This window comes from Dendropsophus ebraccatus, chromosome 8, assembly GCF_027789765.1.
Source record: "Dendropsophus ebraccatus isolate aDenEbr1 chromosome 8, aDenEbr1.pat, whole genome shotgun sequence".
Taxonomy (NCBI): domain Eukaryota; kingdom Metazoa; phylum Chordata; class Amphibia; order Anura; family Hylidae; genus Dendropsophus; species Dendropsophus ebraccatus.
Genome location: NC_091461.1, coordinates 82987741 through 83007859, shown reverse-complemented (window position 1 = coordinate 83007859; position 20119 = coordinate 82987741). Strand labels below are relative to the sequence as shown.

Here is a 20119-nt window from a genome sequence, read left to right as displayed (position 1 = left end):
ATCCCTACCATACCATAAATTTTGTGCAAAAGAAATAGATGCAGACATGTTACTAAATCATGTACCATACATTCATGTTTCATGCTAGGAAATATAACATCCCTTGTGTGCATAACCTTACATTTATCCACATTAAAGCGCATATACCATCAGTACATTCGCTTTAAGTATATTAGCCCTGTTGGGCTAATATACCATCAGCAGCAGTACCAGAGGATCCATGGAACTGCTTCCGCTGGTATATTAGGTCAACATGTAACGCAGCCGCTGATCTTGTCCTGATCTTGCTACTGTATTACTTTGCTGCAGCTCTGTAACCCAAACCCATCCCGATTCTGTTTTTGCCTAGACTATTCAGGACTGCTAAGAGGGCTAACATATCAGAGACAACAGTTTCAGCCAAGGGATTACCGGTGGTACTGGTGCCGCTGGTATATTAGCCCAACAACTCGTACCAGCTGCTGCTATATTGCCCCTCCTGATCTTGCTGACACTAGTTTTGCACTGGTTGGGAAGAGTGTGCAGATCGCGAAGGACATGTGCAGTGACCGTCACTGAACCCACCCTCCCCCAATCAGCAGGGTCCAGTCTGTGACACAATGGAAAAATAACAAAAAAGTTATGGCTCTTGGAAAACAGTGACACAAAAATAAAGGGAAATTGGCTGCCAGTTTTCCACTGCAGATCACAGGAGCAGTTCGTACATACCATCCATGCTGCTCTGTGATTCGGCATATTCATGAAAAACACTCTCTATTCCAGTACTTACAGTATAAGGCTATGTTCACACAGCGTAAAAGTACGGCCGTTGTTGCCACCCGCAACAACGGCCGTACTTTGTGCGCTGTGAGACACTGTCTTATTTTCTCTGGGATCCCGTCTGGAGCGTATACACAACGTATACGCCCTAGCCGGGATCCCATGCGGCCCCACAAAGAACTGACATGTCAGTTTTCTGCGGCCGCAATTCAGTGAATTGTGGCCGCAGAAAGACCTGTGAGTTCACACAATGAAGCGAGCGGCTCCAGCTGCTTGCTTCATTGTGTCCTACGGGGAGCTCTGATGCGGGCGCGTCCTGATGCGCCCGCATCAGAACACTGCGGCCGGCAAGATCATCCGCCGCGGCCGGCTGATTAACTATTCAAATGCCGCTGTCAAAGCTGACAGCTGCATTTGAATAGCAGCTGTGCCCCCTCTCCCTGGTGTCCAGTGGGGGATCTCCCCCCCCCCCCCCCGCGCGATGCGATCGCGGAGGGGAGATCCGTTCTAATGAGCCGGCCGGGGCTCATCGTCGGAATGACGCTGATCCCGGCTCGGCAATCTATTCAGATGGTCTGCAGCAGACCATTATAATAGAGCACCGATCTGATGGATCATTGCTCTATTATATACACAGGATTGATCTCAATGGGAGATCAGTTCTGTGTATATAGAAGTCCCCCAGGGGGCTTCATATTACTGTAAGGGAAAGTTAAAAAAAGTGCTTTTATTAATAAAAAATCCCCTCCACTAATAAAAGTCTGAATCACCCCCCTTTTCCCATTTTACAAATAAAAATAAATAAATAAACATGTTTTTTTGTAATTGCCCGAACTATCACATTCCTGATCTCGCACAATAAACGGTGTAAGCGCAAAAAATCCCAAAGTGCAAAATTGCACATTTTTGGTCGCATCAAATCCAGAAAAAATGTAATATAAAGCGATCAAAAAGTCGCATATGCGCAATCAAGGTACCGATAGAAAGAACACATCATGGCGCAAAAAATGACACAGCCCCATAGACCAAAGGATAAAAGCGCTATAAGCCTGGGAATAGAGCGATATTAAGGAACGTATATTTGTTAACAATGGTTTTAATTTTTTACAGACCATCAGATACAATAAAAGTTATACATGTTACATATCGTTTTAATCGTAATGACTTGAGGAACATATATAACAACTAAGTTTTTCCATAGGACACACGGCGTAAAAATGAAGCCCCCCCAAAGAAAAATAATTGCGTTTTTTTTTCAATTTCACTGCGCATATAATTTTTTTCTGGTTTCGCAGCATATTTTATGGAAAAATTCAGCCTGTCATTGCGAAGTACAATTAGTGACGCAAAAAATAAGGGCTCATGTGGGTCTGTAGGTGTAAAATGCAAGTGCTATGGCCTTTTAAGCACATGGAGGAAAAAACGAAAACGCAAAAACGAAAGTTAGCACGGTCCTTAAAGGGTTAAAAGCATATTAAAAGTTATATAGACGTGTCTATACAGTGTATTTTTTTTAGATTGTTTTTATTAAACAGTTTTTTCCACACACAAATCGTGTCTTTTTTTTTTTTTTTACACAAACAAAAGAAGCCCCCCATCCTCCCCCCACCCATCATAAAGCAACAACACCCCCCCCTCCCCCCCCCCCCCCCAACCAGCTTCCCTTTCACAAGGGAAAATAGTGTTTATGTGGAGGCAACAACATTGGTTAGGTTATACAGATAAAGACTGGTGTCATAAGAAAAGACCATAAAGTGCAACTCTCCCCAATATCATCCATTAGATAACAATAAGGCACAGTATTATGTTCAGTGACCTGGGTAGGAACCTCCCTATCCTGAGCCCAACGGACAAGCCGGGGCACCCACCATCAGGATGACCTTATCTTCTACCGTGTAGTACCTCTCCTCCCTCCCTGTGTCCCATTACGGCGAAAAGTTGCAGCATTCTGATCTGTCAGTAATAAAAAAAGCTTCAATTGGGTTGCGTCGGAGATTCCTGGACGGTATACAAGGCGAATCAAGCCAAGGGCCCCATATACTTTAAAATTTCTTAGATGCCTTTCTTTTTTGACCCCTTTTTCTAAACGTATAACCACATTAAGTCTGGCTATAAGTTCCGTGATGGTGGGTGCACTCGCCTGTATCCAGTGACGGGCAATTAATTTACGCGCCTGGTATAGAATCCTGCATATAGCCAACTCAATACCAGTAAGGCTCATCCTCCTCAGGCACTAGACCCAGTATACATTTTAGGGGTTCCACTGGCACAGCAACTCCATATACCCTTCGTATGAGGGAAACAACCTCCCTCCAATATCCCTCCAACTCGGTGCAACTCCACATCAGATGTATAATATGCACGTCTGCTAGGCCACATCTAGGGCAATTAGAATCAGCACGTATACCAATCCTATGTAAAAACTTGTGTGTCCTATACACCCGGTGTATTAAGAACAATTGAGAGGATCTATGAGTCTCCGACACAGCCAATTTGGGAGTTAGGGCAAGTATTTCTGTCCATTGTTCGTCAGTTATTGGGCCTATGTCAGCTTCCCATTGCTCCTTAGCCACCAGGGGTCTCCTTGAGAGGTAGGCCTCTAGCAGTTCCTGATATATTAGGGATATCAGACCTTTGGAATCTGATGCAGTGAGAACCGTGTCAAGTATTGGTGGTGTGGATATGGTGACTGGTGTCCTACCAAACTGTGCCTCCAAGGCATGTCGTAGTTGCAGATACCTATAGAAGGTAGAGTGTGGTAAATCGTAGTCAGCCTGGAGTTGGGCATATGATTTTAGGGCTCCCTCACTATACAGTTGTGAAAGTGTATGCACCCCCTTTGTGGCCCAGAAGGTAGCCCCGTCTAAGGTACACAGATGAGGAAAATCTGAATTATGCCACAGCGGGGTATATTTGGTGTAAGACGTGCAATTCAAGAAGGATTTAGTCTGTGACCAGACCTTTTTGAGCATTGGCAAAATGAGAGGCACATCCGGCGGCCTCGTTTGAGATGCTATTTCTAACAGATATATAGGAGTTCGCCCTTCTGCCACACTTTGAAATAGTAAGCCCGTGGGGGCCATGTTCCCCGATCCGGCCCATCCTCAGAGTTGCTGTACCTGCGCAGCTAAATAATATAGATATGTGTTGGGTACCGCCAATCCTCCCCAATCTTTACCCCTCTGTAGCGTGTCTAACCGAATTCTAGGTGTCTTCCCATCCCATATCAGTTCTCGAAACAGGGACTGGATGCGGTTAAAATATGTCATAGGCACCCATACTGGCGCATTGTGCAATATATACAGAAACTGCGGCATCAGAATCATTTTCGTTAAGTTAGATCTCTCTACAAGCGACAGGGGAAGCTTGCGCCATACCTTTATCTTACTGGCCGACCTTACCATTAGAGGGGACATATTTAGTGATAGATATTTAGAGACATCCGAAGTGACCTGCACCCCCAAGTATCTGAATTGAGAAACAACAGGGACAGTTGCATCCGACAGACTGATTTGTTCCGGGGAGCATCCAGGAGCAGCAGCACCGACTTGTCCCAATTGATTGTCAACCCCGAGTACCTGCCAAATGTAGAGAGAAGATCCATGACTAGTGGTAGGGAACTCGCTGCATCTCTCAGAAATAGGAGCATGTCATCGGCATACAGCGCAATGAGATCCTCAATCCTTCCATGTTTAAAACCCACTATACCATTTGAGGCCCGAATCATGCAGGCCAGTGGCTCGATAGCCAATGCAAAAAGAAACGGGGAGATGGGGCACCCCTGCCTGGTTCCCCATTGGAGGAGGAACGATTCGGACAGCAGACTGTTTACTCTGAGTCGTGCAGATGGCTCAGTATAAAGTAGTTTAATCCACGAAATATATTTAGGACCGAAGCCCATGCGAGACAGCACACACCATAAGTATTCCCACTCAACGCTGTCAAATGCTTTGGCAGCGTCGAGTGAGAGCAGCGCCCGCTGGCCCTCCCCCCCCCCCAGGTCGGCGCCTGCAAATTGAAGAATACACGTCTTATATTATCTGCAGTGGATTTTCCAGGCATAAATCCAATCTGGTCACCATGGACCAGAACCAAGATAACCCGAATCAGTCTATTGGCCAGGGCCTTGGCTATGATTTTGATATCTACGCACAGTAGCGAGATTGGCCTGTATGAACCCATTTGTTGCAAGTTTTTGCCTGGCTTCGGAATGAGGACTATTATTGCCTCCCTCATAGAAGCATGTAATACTCCCTCTGCCATAGAGGAGTCAAAGGTGGCCAAGAGTTGTGTCATTAAGCACTCACTGTGTAATTTAAAAAATTCAATGGGCAAACCATCCGACCCCGAAGAGTGTTCATTAGGAAAATCCTGTAGCGCCCCCTCCAACTCCTCCACCGTCAGGGGATCATCTAATTGTTCCCTCTGTGCCTGTGTCAGTGAAGGAAGATCAATGTTAGAGACAAACTCCCATTATTTCACTAGAAGTGGGCAACAGTGTAGAGGAATAGGTTTCCTTGTAAAACAACACCATTGCCTGCAGGATATCCATGTCTCTAGTAATTAACCCACCATCTGGTCCATGCAATTGCATTATAAACGACGGTCCCCTTTGTCCTGAGGCTATTCTAGCAAGTAGCCTACCCATGCTCTCCCCACTTTCAAAGTATGCTAGCTTTTGAAAGAATCTTTTGTTTTCCGCAACTTGTTCTAGGTGCTCTTTAAAAATTGTTTGGGCCTCATCCAATGTCTTCCTTGTGGCTTCCGAGGGGTTACTAATGAACCGCTGTTCAGTTTCTACTACCCTTTTCTGCAGCGAATTGTGGATAAGTTTTGATTTAGTTTTACAGGTGTTTATATCTTTTATGAGGAGACCTCGGATATATGTATTTAGGGTGTCCCATATTATTAAGGGAGATGCGGTACCCCTATTTATATGGAGAAAAGACTCCATTTCAGCAGCTAACAGGGAAGTAGATCCAATGATTTCAAGCCAATACGGATTCAACCGCCAGGGGGCTCTTAGAGCACCCAATGGGGCACCGCTCCCTATGTCCACTTTCAGGGGGGAGTGATCGGATAGGCCGCGAGGTAAGTATTCCACCTCCAGGGTAACCTGCCTATAGCCAGATCAATGCGGGACAGTGTACCATGCGATGAGGAGTAACAGGAGAACTGGGTACCCTGTGGGTGATACGCACGCCAGAGATCAAACATGGCTGACTCCTCCAGTACCTGTGACATGCCCGAGGGGTGAGACACCGGACCACTATATGAGACATGAAGCTTATCTAGTTGCAGATCCATAACATTATTAAAATCTCCTATTAGGAGTGCAGGCACCTCCGGTACTGTCATGGTAAAGGTAAGTATACTGCGTAGCGTGGCATCAGAGTAAGGGGGGGGGGGGATGTACAGTGCTATTATCACATAGCGCACCCGACAAATCTCACAGTAGAGACATACATATCGACCCTCAGAGTCCACCAGGGATGCACCAGAACACTAACTCCCCTTCCGTGTGAAGAGAAGGTAGAGTGATATGCATGTCCCACCCAAGACTTATTTAGAATGTCTTTAGTGTCGTCTGTAAGATGTATTGCATAGTATTGCAGGTTGAAATTTATGTAAAGCCTGAAATACCGCTAACCTTTTTGTGGGCGAGCCCAACCCTCTCACATTCCATGCTATAAAATTGTTAGTTGCTGTGCCATGTGGATGCTATGGGGTAAGGAATACACATTATATATGTCTCCAATACGAGAGTTGCATTTGGCTGAGTATAACACATATTAACAGCCCTCCAATATAATAGCCATCCTTTAGAAAAATAACGGTTATCAAAAAATTGTAAACATGTCCGCAACTGGCGGTTATCGGGGTCAGAACATAAGACCAAACAATAGAGCAGTACATAAACCATCCCTGGCAACCACTTCATGTGCTTGCATTAACTTCTGCTGAGCTCCTTAGCAAACTTGGGCCCTGCCACTACATACAGAAAAGAAAGATGAACATAATACAAAGGGAAGCGGGGGGACAGGGATAGCTAAGAAACTATAGAAAAGAGGTAGGATGTTTTGGCCCGCCCCTCCCGTAAGATATAGCGAACACTATAGCATACATCCCATCCTGCTCATCAGCTTAAAGGACAGTTATGGAACATGTAGTACATCCTTGAGTTTTCGTATTATCTTGCCTCAGTGGTAACGACATTCCAAAGAAAATAAAGGTAAACACAAAACAGGGGGAGGCGGGAAGACAGGGATAGCGAAGAGATTAGAAAAAGAAGAAAAGGGGGAGGAGGCACAACAGCGTGATCCGCCCCTCCAACAGTAGACAATGAACACCACAGCTCATATCCCCTCCTACACCGCAGCTTACAGAACAGTTAAATAACTTAAATAGTCTCTTTACTTTTTTCTTCTTTAGCCTACCGTTATCATTGGAGTAAGTAACGCTATAAAACTTATCACAGTACAAAGGGAGACGGGGAGACTGCAAGGTGTATCATCGTCCCAGCAATCCTTATCTGTAAAGTTAATCTCTGTCTGGCCTGCGTCTATTGGAACTGCGGAGTCGGTTTTCATTTTCATCCTGCCAAGAGAGGGCTGCTGCAGGTTCCTCAAAGATATGTGTGCTGCCCAACACAGCCACGCGCAGGCGGGCGGGATAAAGCATGGGAGTATGGGACATCCAGGGAGCGCAGACTCTTTTTAATGTCTATATACTTGGCTCTCCTCTTCTGCACTTCTGCCGAAAAGTCGGGGAACACAGATATTGTGACCCTCCAGGGTAATACGCTCTAATTCTCGGGCTTTGCGCAGGGTAATGTCATGGTCCTTGTAATGTAGTATCCTGATCAGGACTGCTCTGGGAGGGGACCCCAGTGGTAACGGGCGGGACGGCACTCTATGCACTCGCTCCACAGTGAATAGGGGCGTCAGGGCATCTTTGCCAAAAGTGTTCAGCAGCCATGTCTCGAAGAATTCACCCGGGTTTCGCCCCTCCACTCTTTCCGGTACTCCTATAAGGCGCACATTATTCCGCCTCAGGCGGTTTTCTATGTCATCAGCCTTGGCAGCTAGCGCAGTTAGGCCAGTCACCACCCTTTTCATGTCTCTTTTCATGGGATTCACCTGATCCTCTATGTCTCCCACTCTCTCCTCCACCGCTCCCATTCTTTCAGAGACTTTTTGTAAATCATGGCGGAGTAAGTTAATATCCTCCCGCATGTTCCCCATGAGTACGGTGAGGTCTTTGTTGCCTCTAGCAATGGCTGTGAGCACGTCCTGCAAGGTGGGGGTAGCTCCAGTCTGGTTGGAAGCCCCAGATTCTTCCTCCCCAGTCTTTCCCACATTCACCTCAGGTGCGGCCACCATCTTAGGAGCGGAGGCCTCCGCCACCGTCTCAAGAGTTCACGGTCCCAGGCGATAGCCACTCGGCTTGTGCGGACCCGATATCTCCCCAGTCGTCTGCAGAGGTAGGCTCTTCCTGTGTGCCAGTGTATTTTTTGAGCCACCCAGTGATATTAGCCGCTGTGTCCGTCTGTGAAAATGGCGCCGGGGCAGCAGACCCCTGCGCTCCTCCACCCTTCCTAGTCTTATCCTTATTCGAGTTCTTGTTTTTATGGCTCATTCCCGTCTCAGCAGAGAGCCGTTCGATATTCAACCCCGGTCTAAGGCAGGGAAATGTAGTGAATGGCAGGATGCCCAGGATATTCAGAGGATTAGCTGATGGAACTCACTGAGGCACGTCTGCTCACATTGCCGGCTGAGCCACGCCCCCCTATACAGTGTATTACTGTATCTCTGCGGTTCTGCCACACTGGTAGCAGATAAAAATCCAGGAAGTGAAAAGAAAAAAAAATGTCCTCTGTGCCAATTCACATTGTCTCCTGCTCCTTCTGCTCTCCTTAGGAGACAAATATTCCATGCCTCTGTCTCACATGGTGCTTATGACGCAGAGAGAAGGCTGGGCTGGATCCCCAAATCCCGTGAGTGATCCACCATCTCTGATTGGCCAGAAGCAGGAGCAACACTAATTTTACTGTGATGGGTGGGGGGCTGTGATGATCAGCTGAGGGAAAGCATTGCATTCTGGGAACTGCTCAACCAGGAAGGACAGAAACACAATATAGAACAAAAACCCCCAAACAAATGGATTTTTGTTAGTTTCAAAACTGGGATAGACAGGTAAGTAATGCTATATGCTTCTGCAGAAGTTAAATTTTTTTTAACCTCTACCTGGAGTTCCCCTTTAATGAAGATCTTATAACATAGCACCAGCATGGGTTTATGAGGGATCGGTCCTGTCAGACCAATCTGATCAGCTTCTACGAGTTGTAGACTGGACCTGGAAGAGGCTATAGACAGTTTGTTTCTGGACCTTTGGGCATCCAAAATTGGGCAATTTAATGAGAATTCCGAGCTGAGTCTGCAATAGAGGCTACGTGCAGAATTCCACCTGTTTTATTCAGTGAGAACAGACCCTTAGGGTATGTTCACGTTGAGGAATAGGCAAGGAATTTTAAATGGAATCTGCGCTTAATTTTACTTGTATTTTGCTTAAAATTCTGCCTGTAAAATATGTAAAGAGCAATGTGCCATCATGTTCAATAAGATTTAAACTCTGTTGTTCACACGGTGGAATTTACACCACGGAGCCACTTTCGGCCAAAGAATTGACATGTCCACTAAAGAAATCCCACAGAAGTCATTGGGGCTTTGAATTGAATTTCAAGCTGGGGTGACTTATGATGTGGGGTATCGTTCTGGCAGCTCCAATCATTTGCAAGAATTGAACCTACAGGTCACGAAACCTAAAATGATGTGCTGAAGGCCAGTGGGTGCTCCATTCCTTTTCAGTCCCACCATGAGGCAAAGCAACCAGATACGGAGTAAGTGGGGTTACCACCCGATACGATAAATGATTCATTTGTAAAAACAAATGTGTGTGTGTGTGTGTATATATATATATATATATATATATATATATATATATATATATATATATATATATATATATATATATATATATACACACACACACACACACACACTGGGTAGATAGGGGGATGGATAGATAGATAGATAGACAGACAGATAGGACTCCTATCTATCTATCTCCTATCTATCCATCTCCTATCTATCCATCTCTCTCTATCTCTCTCTCTGCCCCCAGTCACTGTCACATGCTGCCCCCTCCCTCTCCCGCACATACAGTTGAGGTCAGATATAGGTCGGCACCTCCTTGCTCCCCTGGGCACCGCTCTCTCTCCCGCACAGGAATCCTCAGCCTCTGTCACTCAGTGTTGGTGTAGCACATATATCTGTGTCCCGGGCTGAGCGTCACACATGGCTGCTTCCAGCACAAGATCAAAAGATAACGAGGCGCCAATGTGCGGGACAGAGAGCGGTGCCCATGGGAGCCAGGATGTGTCGACCTATAGCTGACCCCCTGCAGCCAACTGTATGTGTGGGAGAGGGGGGGCTCACTGTGCAGCTTCCAGAGAAGCTAGGAGAAGTGAGCCACCCGGCAGCAGCTGCAGCGCTGAGAACACAGCACGCCTGTGCGCAGCCTGTCAGAGTGTTTCTCTTCAGCCCCCCGCAGCAGGATCTTCCATACCTTGCCTTGCATATGTGTGCCCCGGCTGGGATTGGGAGGTGAATCGGAGGATCAGCAAGGGAGATCTGAGGGGAGCAGAGCATGCGGCCGCCCGGTGGGGGGGGGGTTAATACCGCAGATACCGTCCTGGCAGAGTTGAGGTCGGTTAACCGACGCCAGTGACGGTATCGGTATTTTGACAGTATACCGCCCAGCCCTACGGGATGGTCCTTTGTTTCTGAGACCTGTGTGCATGCTCAGCAGCACAAAAGGCCCATGCGTGGGATATTTATAAAAACTACAAATTCAGGTTAATATTTATTTTGTTGAATTTTTATGTTGATACCTGCTGTGTTACAGAAAACAATCGATTAAAAATGGATATTTGCAGAAATGTTTTTTTATTTTATTTCACCTCCACGTTGCTTTAATTCCTGTGAACCATTTAAAGGGTTAAAACAGTTCATAACACCTGTTGCTAATTCTTTGAGGGGTGCAGTTTTTAAAATGGGGTCATTTTTCAGGTTTGTAGCATACAGGCCTCTCAAATTTGCTTTTGAAATGAAATAGTTCCTTTAAAACATCAATTTGGGAAATTTCATGAAAATTAAAAAATTTGCTGCTAAACTTCTAATGTCCTACAGTAAAAAAACACTTGGACAGGTTAAAGCATCACAGAGCTATAAAGTAAGACAAGTCAAGTTTTAAAAATGGGCATCAGTCATTAAGCCATTCACCTCAGCCATACATGTATAAATGTTCCAGCTGCAGGTGCCCCGTGCAGCAGGAATGTATATATACGTTTCTGACAGTTGAGGGGCTTTAGATGTGTGTGTGGGACCACTGCAGTGTGAGCGGCCCTTCACACATCAGTGTCCCGGGAGTCGAGAATAATGACATGACGCTGCAATCCTGCAGCTGCCTGTTATTAACCCCTTAAACGCCACAATCTATAGCGATCACGGTATTACTTGTACCGACGGGCAGGGGAAAGCCACTTACTTCCGTCTTGTCGGATCGGCATTCTGTACATAGAGTCTGCTCTCAGGTGGACTATGTACAGATCATCGATAATACTGACCTATGCTATGGCATAGCATAGATCAGTATATGCTTTAAAAGTGTTAAAGCAACTCTGTATCCACAATCTGACCCCCCCCTCCCCAAAGCCGCTTGTACCTTCGGATAGCTGCTTTTAATCCAAGATCTGTCTTGCGGTCCGTTCGGCAGCTGATGCAGTTATTGTCCTAAAATACAATTTTTTAACTTGCAGCCCCATGCCCAACGGACGTGGCCTACATTGTGTATGGATTAGGCTGGCACTCCCTCTCTGTCCCTCCTCCCTGCCTGCCTCATCATTAGGAATGCTCCAGGCAGATTGTCTACTATTCATCAGCTGTGTTAGCACGGCACATGGGCTGGATCCTTAAGCAGCTGTGCAATGTTCAGACAGGAGTAAATGTTCCAGTGGCATTTCTAATAATGAAGAGGGTGGGGAGGAAGGATGGAGGGGTTGTGCAAAGTTAGGGCAGGGGGCTGCAAGTTTAAAAGTTGTTTTTTAGGACAATAACTGCATCACCTGCCGAACGGACCCCAGGCCCACAGATCTTGAATTAAAAGCAGCTATCCAAAAGGTACACGTGGTTTGGGAGGGGGGGGGGGGCAGATTGTGGGTACAGAGTTGCTTTAAAAAAAAGTGTACTAAAAAAAAAACAAGACACATTTTAAAATACCTCCTTGCCCATTATAAAAATAAAGATGTGTAATAAATATATATACAGATGTAGCCAGGGTTAACATGAAACCTGACGCAACAATAGTGTCAGGGAGCTATGTTAAGTCAATTAGAAAGTTGAGTTAAATGCCTCATTGTGATCAAGTTAACACAGGCTACATCTAAGTATATATATATATATATATATATATATATATATAAACATATTACATACTGTAGCGTGCGGAATTGTCTAATGTATTAAAATACAAAACATTATTGTGAAACGGCTAAAACAGGGAATGGCGTAAACTAAAAAAAAAAAAAACTCCAGGAATGCTGATTTTTTTTTTAAATTATGTATCAGAACAATTTTTTAGAAAAAGCAATCAAAATTTTTCTTTTTCGCACAACACGGACACAAGCACAGGTAAGCTTAGGGTCTTTATTTTCCCCCCACCTCCTGCTTGTAATGATTTTTTGTAGTGACTGGTACAGGGGGAGTCAGTAGTATAGCGGGACTGGGTACAAAATGTGACCGATATCATAGAGTTAAATAATGAAATCAAGACAGAAAATTACAAAGTAAGTGTGCTCAGAGGAAAGAAAAAAAAAAACAATAGGCAGAAGAAGGGGCATAGAACAAACTGGGGAAGCACACATGAAAGTAAAAATATGGTGAAACTTATTTAGCCTTAACTGTTTCCTGTGTGCAGCAATGAGGACCTGCAGAGCTGTGTCTACTACTGACAGCAGGACCTGTGTGTGCAGAGGATGAAGGGGTGGTGAGCCAGACACACTATCCACGGAGCAAGCAGCAGCTGCTTACTCAGCATGTAAACCAGCAAAGAAATAACTGATATAAAAAAGACAGAAGTGACAAATTACAGATTTTTTTATTTTTTGACAGAATGACTTGGCATGTATGCTCCAGAGTATGGGTAAGTGTTTGGGCTTTTTTTGGGTGGTTACGTTGGAAAACACATTTAAAAGAGAATACATTTTGTGTTCACTAAAAGGCTTTGGAGGGGAAGAGAAAAGAGAACACAAAACAGAAGTAGACTGTTTCTTCAGTTTCTTACTTCCTGATGCCATTTTGCAGCTTTCTACCTCACACCTGTTACTTATACAGATACAGATTAAAACATTTCTTCCTTCTCTCTCTAGCAAAAAAAAATATGTTTCTCTCCACATAATTAACTGAATGAATCATTCACATTTGTATAAAATATTTAGAGCAAAACCTAACACCTTATTAGGTTAGGTCATTACTAACCTTTCTGGCGTGGTAGGATCTCTCCGTGTAGATGTGATGTCTGATGTGGCGTTCCATGCATTAATACATCCTTGAGGTGAACGATGATGATCCAGGTAATACACCAGCCCAGGACATAGAGTAGTACCTGGAATATAGTTATAAGCCTCTGCAGCCTCACAGGCTTTGTGAAGCATCTGCAACAGTGCCCTAAAATAAGAAACATCTACCTAATTACCAAAGAAAAGGGGTCGTTCCCACACTCCATGCATGGTCTGTAATTATAGATGATGTCCTACATACTGGACATTGGTACTGGCAGCTCCATGAATTATGATGCCTTAGGTCTGAAATACTGTGTCAGTACAGTAGCGTGAAGATTTCAGAGCTCACTGCATCATAATGAATGATGATGTAGGGAACTTTAAAGCCCGTACCGTAGCACATCATCCGTAAATGCACGTAATTTGGGAATATAGCCCAAGATATTCCCAAGTCAACAGTTGTCTGAATTGTTAACTTACCACATTGTTTGTACAGATATAGGTTTAAAAGCACGGATGTCCATCCCAGATGTAACACTGAACCCACTAGAGAAAAAGACAAGAGGTTAGGTATCGTGAGTTCCTGAACTACAGTATATCCTCATAATGGCAGTGCAACTCACCCATCTCCATCTAGAAAGACCTGTGTATTGCTCCACACAGGTAGAACAGTGCCAATTGTACAAACATTGGACCTAGAAAGCCAAATGCATAAATGCAACTATTAGAGGATAAACCGTGAACCTGGACAAATTAGTAACAAGCAGATGGACTCAGATTAAAGGGGTATTATAGAATGGACAACACATTTTCCTCTGCCAGGAACTTTGATGACTAGTTCAATCAATAGTAGTTAACAGCACACATTATGGGGTCCTCATACAGAAACAACAAGGCATAAAACATATCAGGAAAGACGCAAAGATTTGAAACTGTAAAGTCTACAGGAAAGGGGGATCAAAACCTTTAAATATGTTAAAGGACTAAATAAGGTTTAAGAGGGAAGACTTTATTTTAGAAAAAACTGAACTCAAGAACAAGGGGGAACAGTCAGGTTAGCTAGGGTAAAGATTAGAAGCAACATTACTTTACTGAAAGAGTAGTAGATGCTTGGAACAAACTTCCAGCAGATGTGGTAGGTAAATCTACAATAACCACCGGAGAGAGCCGACTGCCAGGTGCGTGCAGTACTGGGAGCTAATCAGCACAAATGTGCTGATTGGTTCCCTTAAAACATGCCAGGGATAAATATATATCCGAAGATAATAAAGTAATAACTAGGAGGGCAAACTAAATGGACCTGCCGACAATCTATGACAAAGAACCCGCGTGAGTCCTTAAAGTTAGACTCCTACCAATCAAACATTGCCACATCCCATCAAGATCCACGTTAGCAAAAGTAAGTGGTTTGCTACTAAGTACCAACCGACACTTATGAATATAGTAGCAAGTGGGCTGACTATTACAAATACTGAAAAATTGTGCCACTTTTTTGCATTCTTCAAATACAGTTGTGACTAAACATAGATCACATACTAAAAAGTGTAGTTAAACAGTCTTACCCATCATGAGCAAAGTCCACACCTAGTAGAATTGTCTGTTCTTCTGTAGATTTTCCCATGGAGGAAACCACAACCAGATATCTAGTTAGACATGACCGGATGGGCTCCAGACGGACAGCCTGTATGGAAAATATAATGCTAAGGAGGATGGAGCAGAGACAAAAATTTACCCATACAAAAGTAAAAATGTACCCAAAAACTGAAAAAGGGGTACTCTAGACATGCAATTTTTTAAGGCTGCGTTCACACTACGTATATTTCAGTCAGTATATTTCAGTCAGTATTGCAACCAAAACCAGGAGTGGATAAAAAACACAGAAAGGCTCTGTTCACACAATGTTGAAATTGAGTGGATGGCCGCCATATAACAGTAAATAACTGCCATTATTTCAATATAACAGCTGGTGTTCTAAAATAACAGCAAATATTTGCCATTAAATGGCAGCCATCCACTCAATTTCAACATTGTGTGAACAGAGCCTTTCTGTGTTTTTAATCCACTCCTGGTTTTGGTTGCAATACTGACTGAAATATACTGCCTGAAATATACAATACCCACACTTCTGTCTTCATGCAATATTCATGCAATATTTATGAGTACTTAATAAGGGGCAAGTGCCTTCCTAAATATTCTGCAGTTAGTCTGTACTGCTACTACAGCTCACCAATACAATGCCTCTAAAGAAAAAATACAGAAATACCACCCCGACGCGCGCTTCATAGTCTTCGTCCGGGCCGGGGGCGTCGCCATGGCATCCCGTGTCACGTGATCAGATACGTCTGGTCATGTGACCGGCTCCGTGACGTCGCTTCCGGCTGGACCGCGGAGCGTCTGTAGAGAACGTATGTGGGACGGATCATGCGCCGATTTACCACAGGTGATATTAATTACATATTAATTACATTCCACGAGCGATTGGTGGGCACAGCCTTTTTATACGTCGATTAGAAGGGACGCCATCACCCCCGGGCGAAGACTACGAAACGCGTGTCGGGGTGGTGGCGTCCCGGAGGATATATACTACGTCTGATATATAGGTATCTATGCCAGGTCCCTAGGACCTTTGGGGTCAATAACATTTATGGGCAAAGTGCAATATGATAATGAATTGTATGTATTAAGTACTTACTATGACCTTTAAATGCTCTTTTTGCACTATTACTCGTTTACTTACATTGTGTAAGTCTAATTGGTCGGGGACTGGGCATGTGCAATAATATTTAATTACAACCTATTATTTCCTCCGGGATAGCCACTATTCTTTAATGTTGGTTTTTTGTCTCTCTTTTTTTATGAACTGTTTTTAATATTTGTTTCCAATAAAGATTTATTTTTGAGCTACATAATTTCAGTATTTTTGCCTGAAATATACATATACTGACTAAAATATACGTAGTGTGAACGCAGCCTAAGGCTATGTTCACACTACGTATATGTCCGGCTGTAGTTTTTACGCGGCCGGACATTTGCGGCTGAAACTATGGCCGTGTGAAAATAGACATGCATCTGAATTAGACATGCGGCCAATTCTTTAGAAAGTGAGGCAAACACCTCTTGAATGCATCTGGGAAAGCAGAGCAACAGTATTACAGGAATCGGCATTACGGGGTTAGCGATCCTCTGCAATGCCGATGCCTCTAATGGTTAAATATATTAAATTAATAAAACATATTTTCGTTGTATTAAAGTCACTTTTGTTGTTCAATAATTTAATTCTAACGAATCCATCATTGTGCAATTAAATATACTGTTAAAATAAATATATATATCAATAAATGTATATTTATATATATATATTTATTTTTTTACAGTATATTTAATTGCACAAGTATAGATTTGTTTAAATTAAATTATTGAACAACGAAACTGATTTTATTACAACAAAAATGTGTTTTATTAATTAAATATTAATTAGTACAGGAAGCTCCATTAAGCTGTTAATTCATATTCCCGGTAAATAGAGCATTCTGTACTAATCAATACTTTAATTAAAACATCAAATGTTTCTTCTAATTATGCTATCACAATAGCATTATTAGAAGAAACATTTTGAATCATATGTGCGATCAGCTGATCGCACATATAAAAGACGTCCGCAGCACAGTGACTTCATTGTGCCGCGGACGGTGAAGAGACAAGATGGAGGAGAGAAGAGCAAGACATCGGAGAGTGAGTATAAAGCTCTCCCCACCACCTCCCCAGCACTGCACCCATCCCAGCAAGGAAGGGGGGTCACTTAACCCCAAAGAACAATGTACTACTTACACCTTTCTGTTCAGCCATTCTCCTAATATGCAGGGCAATTAGAATCATTCCGAACCACTCCCCCTGCTTTACAGCTGCTGATTGAAAGTTTACTGCCTATACACAGCATGGTTAGATAACTGCCAATCAGTAGCTAGTGGGCGGAGTTTGTACACGCATATAATGGAGAGGACTACATATTGTCCATGTTATTCAAGAGGATCTCTCAGAATCGGATGCGCAGAAAAAAATAATAGATACATTATTCTGTTCAGCTTTTCTGTCATTAGTTTTAATAGGGCAGCATAAACCTACTGACAGGGTATCACAGGATTATCACCTGGGGAGCATGGTAAGCAAGTAATATCTGTTTTGGGGAAGCAACATGCCAGTAGAGATTGGCTTTAAATGGGTTGTCCAGCAAAAATCTTTTTCTTTTAAATCAACTGGTGTCAGAAAGTTATATAGATTTGTAATTTACTTCCCATACTTATTAGCTACAATATGTCACCCAGGAAATGTTTGGTTTTCAGCCTGACACACTGATCTCTGCTGACATCTGTGGCTGTGACAGGAACTGTCCAGAATAGAAGAGGTGTTCTATTGTTGTCAAATCAACTGACAGTTGATTTGAAAGAAAAAGATTGCCGCTGGACAACCCCTTTAAGTGCTGCTGTTTTACTCACCAGCTCGTTGCCCCTCTCCTCCCGTTTTTTTAAGCCATTTTGATGCTATTTTGCTAAAAATGCACAACTGTGGTAAAATAGCACTGTCTTGCATCAATTCCATTACAATTGCGGCAAAAATGGCGATATTTTACAGAGATTGTCCTATTCACTGCAAAATAGCGGCAAAAACGCATTATTAAACACAAAATAATGCCACGTATGAACACACCCTAAGGGTATGTTCTTGCACATTGGAGTTTCATTGCAGTAATGCAATTAAGGACAGCAATTAAAAAATTCTTTACTGTAATTATATATTTATAATTATATCATGCAGATCCAGCGTTCGGCCACTTCCAGGTCTTGGGGCTGTAACAGTGCTGTCCCGCAGAGCCAATCAGAGGTTGGAGGAGTGCGCACCAGTGTAAATACACTACACAGAGTTTTTTGAAGTGCTGTCTCTACTTTTCTTTGTAGGAGTTTTTCAATGTATCCTGCCAAGCTGAAGAAGTGAATGGTATGCTTTAACGGTTTAAGAATTGGCCTTTGCCTTTTTTTAACCCCCTTGCTCTGCCAAAACACCAACTTTTGTCTGTTCTATTAACCGATTAACCTAGCATTGTTTTACCTACAGACCCAAATGAGCCCTTATTATTTTTCCGACACCAATTATACTTTGCAGTGACATAAAAAAACAAAAAAACAAAACAAAAAAACATTCTTTTAATTCTCGGGGGGGGGGGGGGGGAATCGAGGTTTACACAGTTCGTCCTATGGTAAAACTGGCACGCTATCCATGTTCCTCAGATTAGTACAATTACAATGATAGGCAATTTATATCATTTATTTTATTTGGCTGCTTTTTAAAAAAATGAAAATCTTTTTAAAATGAGCTAAATGTGTTTAAAATTTCTCTATTACTATCCCTATAACGCTTTTATTTTTTGGATTATAGGGCTTTTTGAGGCCTGACTGCATCATTGTGCCATCATCTGTACTTCTATTGGTAGCTTTCTACTTTTTATTCCAATTTTAAAAGGAAAAAAAAAAAAAACACAACATAAAACTAGTAGAGAAATTTCCCCAGAGTACAAAAATACCCCACATGGGGACGTAATGTATCATGCGGGCGCAGGACACGCTTTAAAAAAAGAAGGAGCGCTATTTGGCTTTTGGAAGCTGGATTTGGCCAAAAAGGAGGACATAGTCCATGTCTAGTTCACAGTGCCCCCGTGCTGCCTAAACAGTTTAAACCCCCACAAGTGACCCAATTATGAAAACTATACCCCTCAAAGAATGTAACAAGAAGTATAGTGAGCATATGGACCCCACTGGTGACAGACACAAATGTAGAACAATGTGCCGTGAAAATGAAAAAATAAATTTTTTACACTAAAACGTTGGTGTAACTTTGAATTTTTCATGTTCACACAGGGTTAAAAGAAAAAATAAACCACTGATCATGTAGAGCAATTTTCCCCGATTACAGGAGTACTCCACATGTAGACACAAAGTCCAAAGTCGGCGCACGGAAAGCCTCCAAAGGGAAGGAGCGCAATTTGAATTTTGGAAGCTGGATTTGGCCAGAATGAAGGACGAAGGCTTACATACACGCAGTGGGATGTCATTCCCGCTGTGAGTATGTATTCTCATAGGGATGCACTGACACTGGATCCGCAGCGGATTTCGCTGCGAATCCACAGCGTGAAATCAGTTGAGGATCCAGTGTGTGTAAAGGCATCCTTAGAGAGGGTGTGTAAGTGTAAGTGTTAGTGTGTGTGTGTGTGTGTGTGTGTGTGTGTTTTATGTACTGTTTTTACATTTAATTTCTGTGTGTTTTTGGGAGAGGGAGGCAAGAAAGAGGAGGGGAGAGGGTAAGAGGAGAGAGGAGAGGGTGGCAGGGGAGGGGAGAGGGTGGCAGGAGAAGAGAGTGTAAGAGGAGAGGGTGGCAGTTGAGGGACGGCAGGGAGAGGGTAAGAGGAGAGGGTGGCAGGGAAGGGAGAGGGTAAGAGGAGAGGGGCAGCAGGATGAAGGTGAGATGAGAGAGATGAGGGTGGCAGGACAGAGGGGGTGGGGTGGCAGAACACAGGGTGGTGGCGGACACATGGGGGGGAGGAGGAGGAAGCAGAGGGCGCGATGGTGGGTGGGGTGGAGGAGGAGGACAGAGAAGGACGCAGCCAGCCCCCGCACTGGAAGGTATTACGGGGCAAAGGGGGAGGAGGCAAATCAGGAAGCACAGGGAGATCAGCTAGCAGCAGGGAGTGTG

The 20119-nt window shown here is 43.7% G+C and overlaps 1 protein-coding gene across 1 annotated transcript in view; it reads right to left on the bottom strand.

Moving 5' to 3' along the window:
• Nucleotides 1-20119, bottom strand: part of SSH3 (slingshot protein phosphatase 3) — a 120273-nt gene that overhangs the window by 47023 nt on the left and 53131 nt on the right. The window contains exons 4-7 of the mRNA XM_069980779.1: nt 14941-15059; nt 14002-14073; nt 13859-13924; nt 13356-13544 (exon numbers count right to left, since the gene is read on the bottom strand). Coding sequence (XP_069836880.1) covers nt 13356-13544; nt 13859-13924; nt 14002-14073; nt 14941-15059 — 446 coding nt within the window. The remainder of the gene's footprint in view (nt 1-13355; nt 13545-13858; nt 13925-14001; nt 14074-14940; nt 15060-20119) is intronic.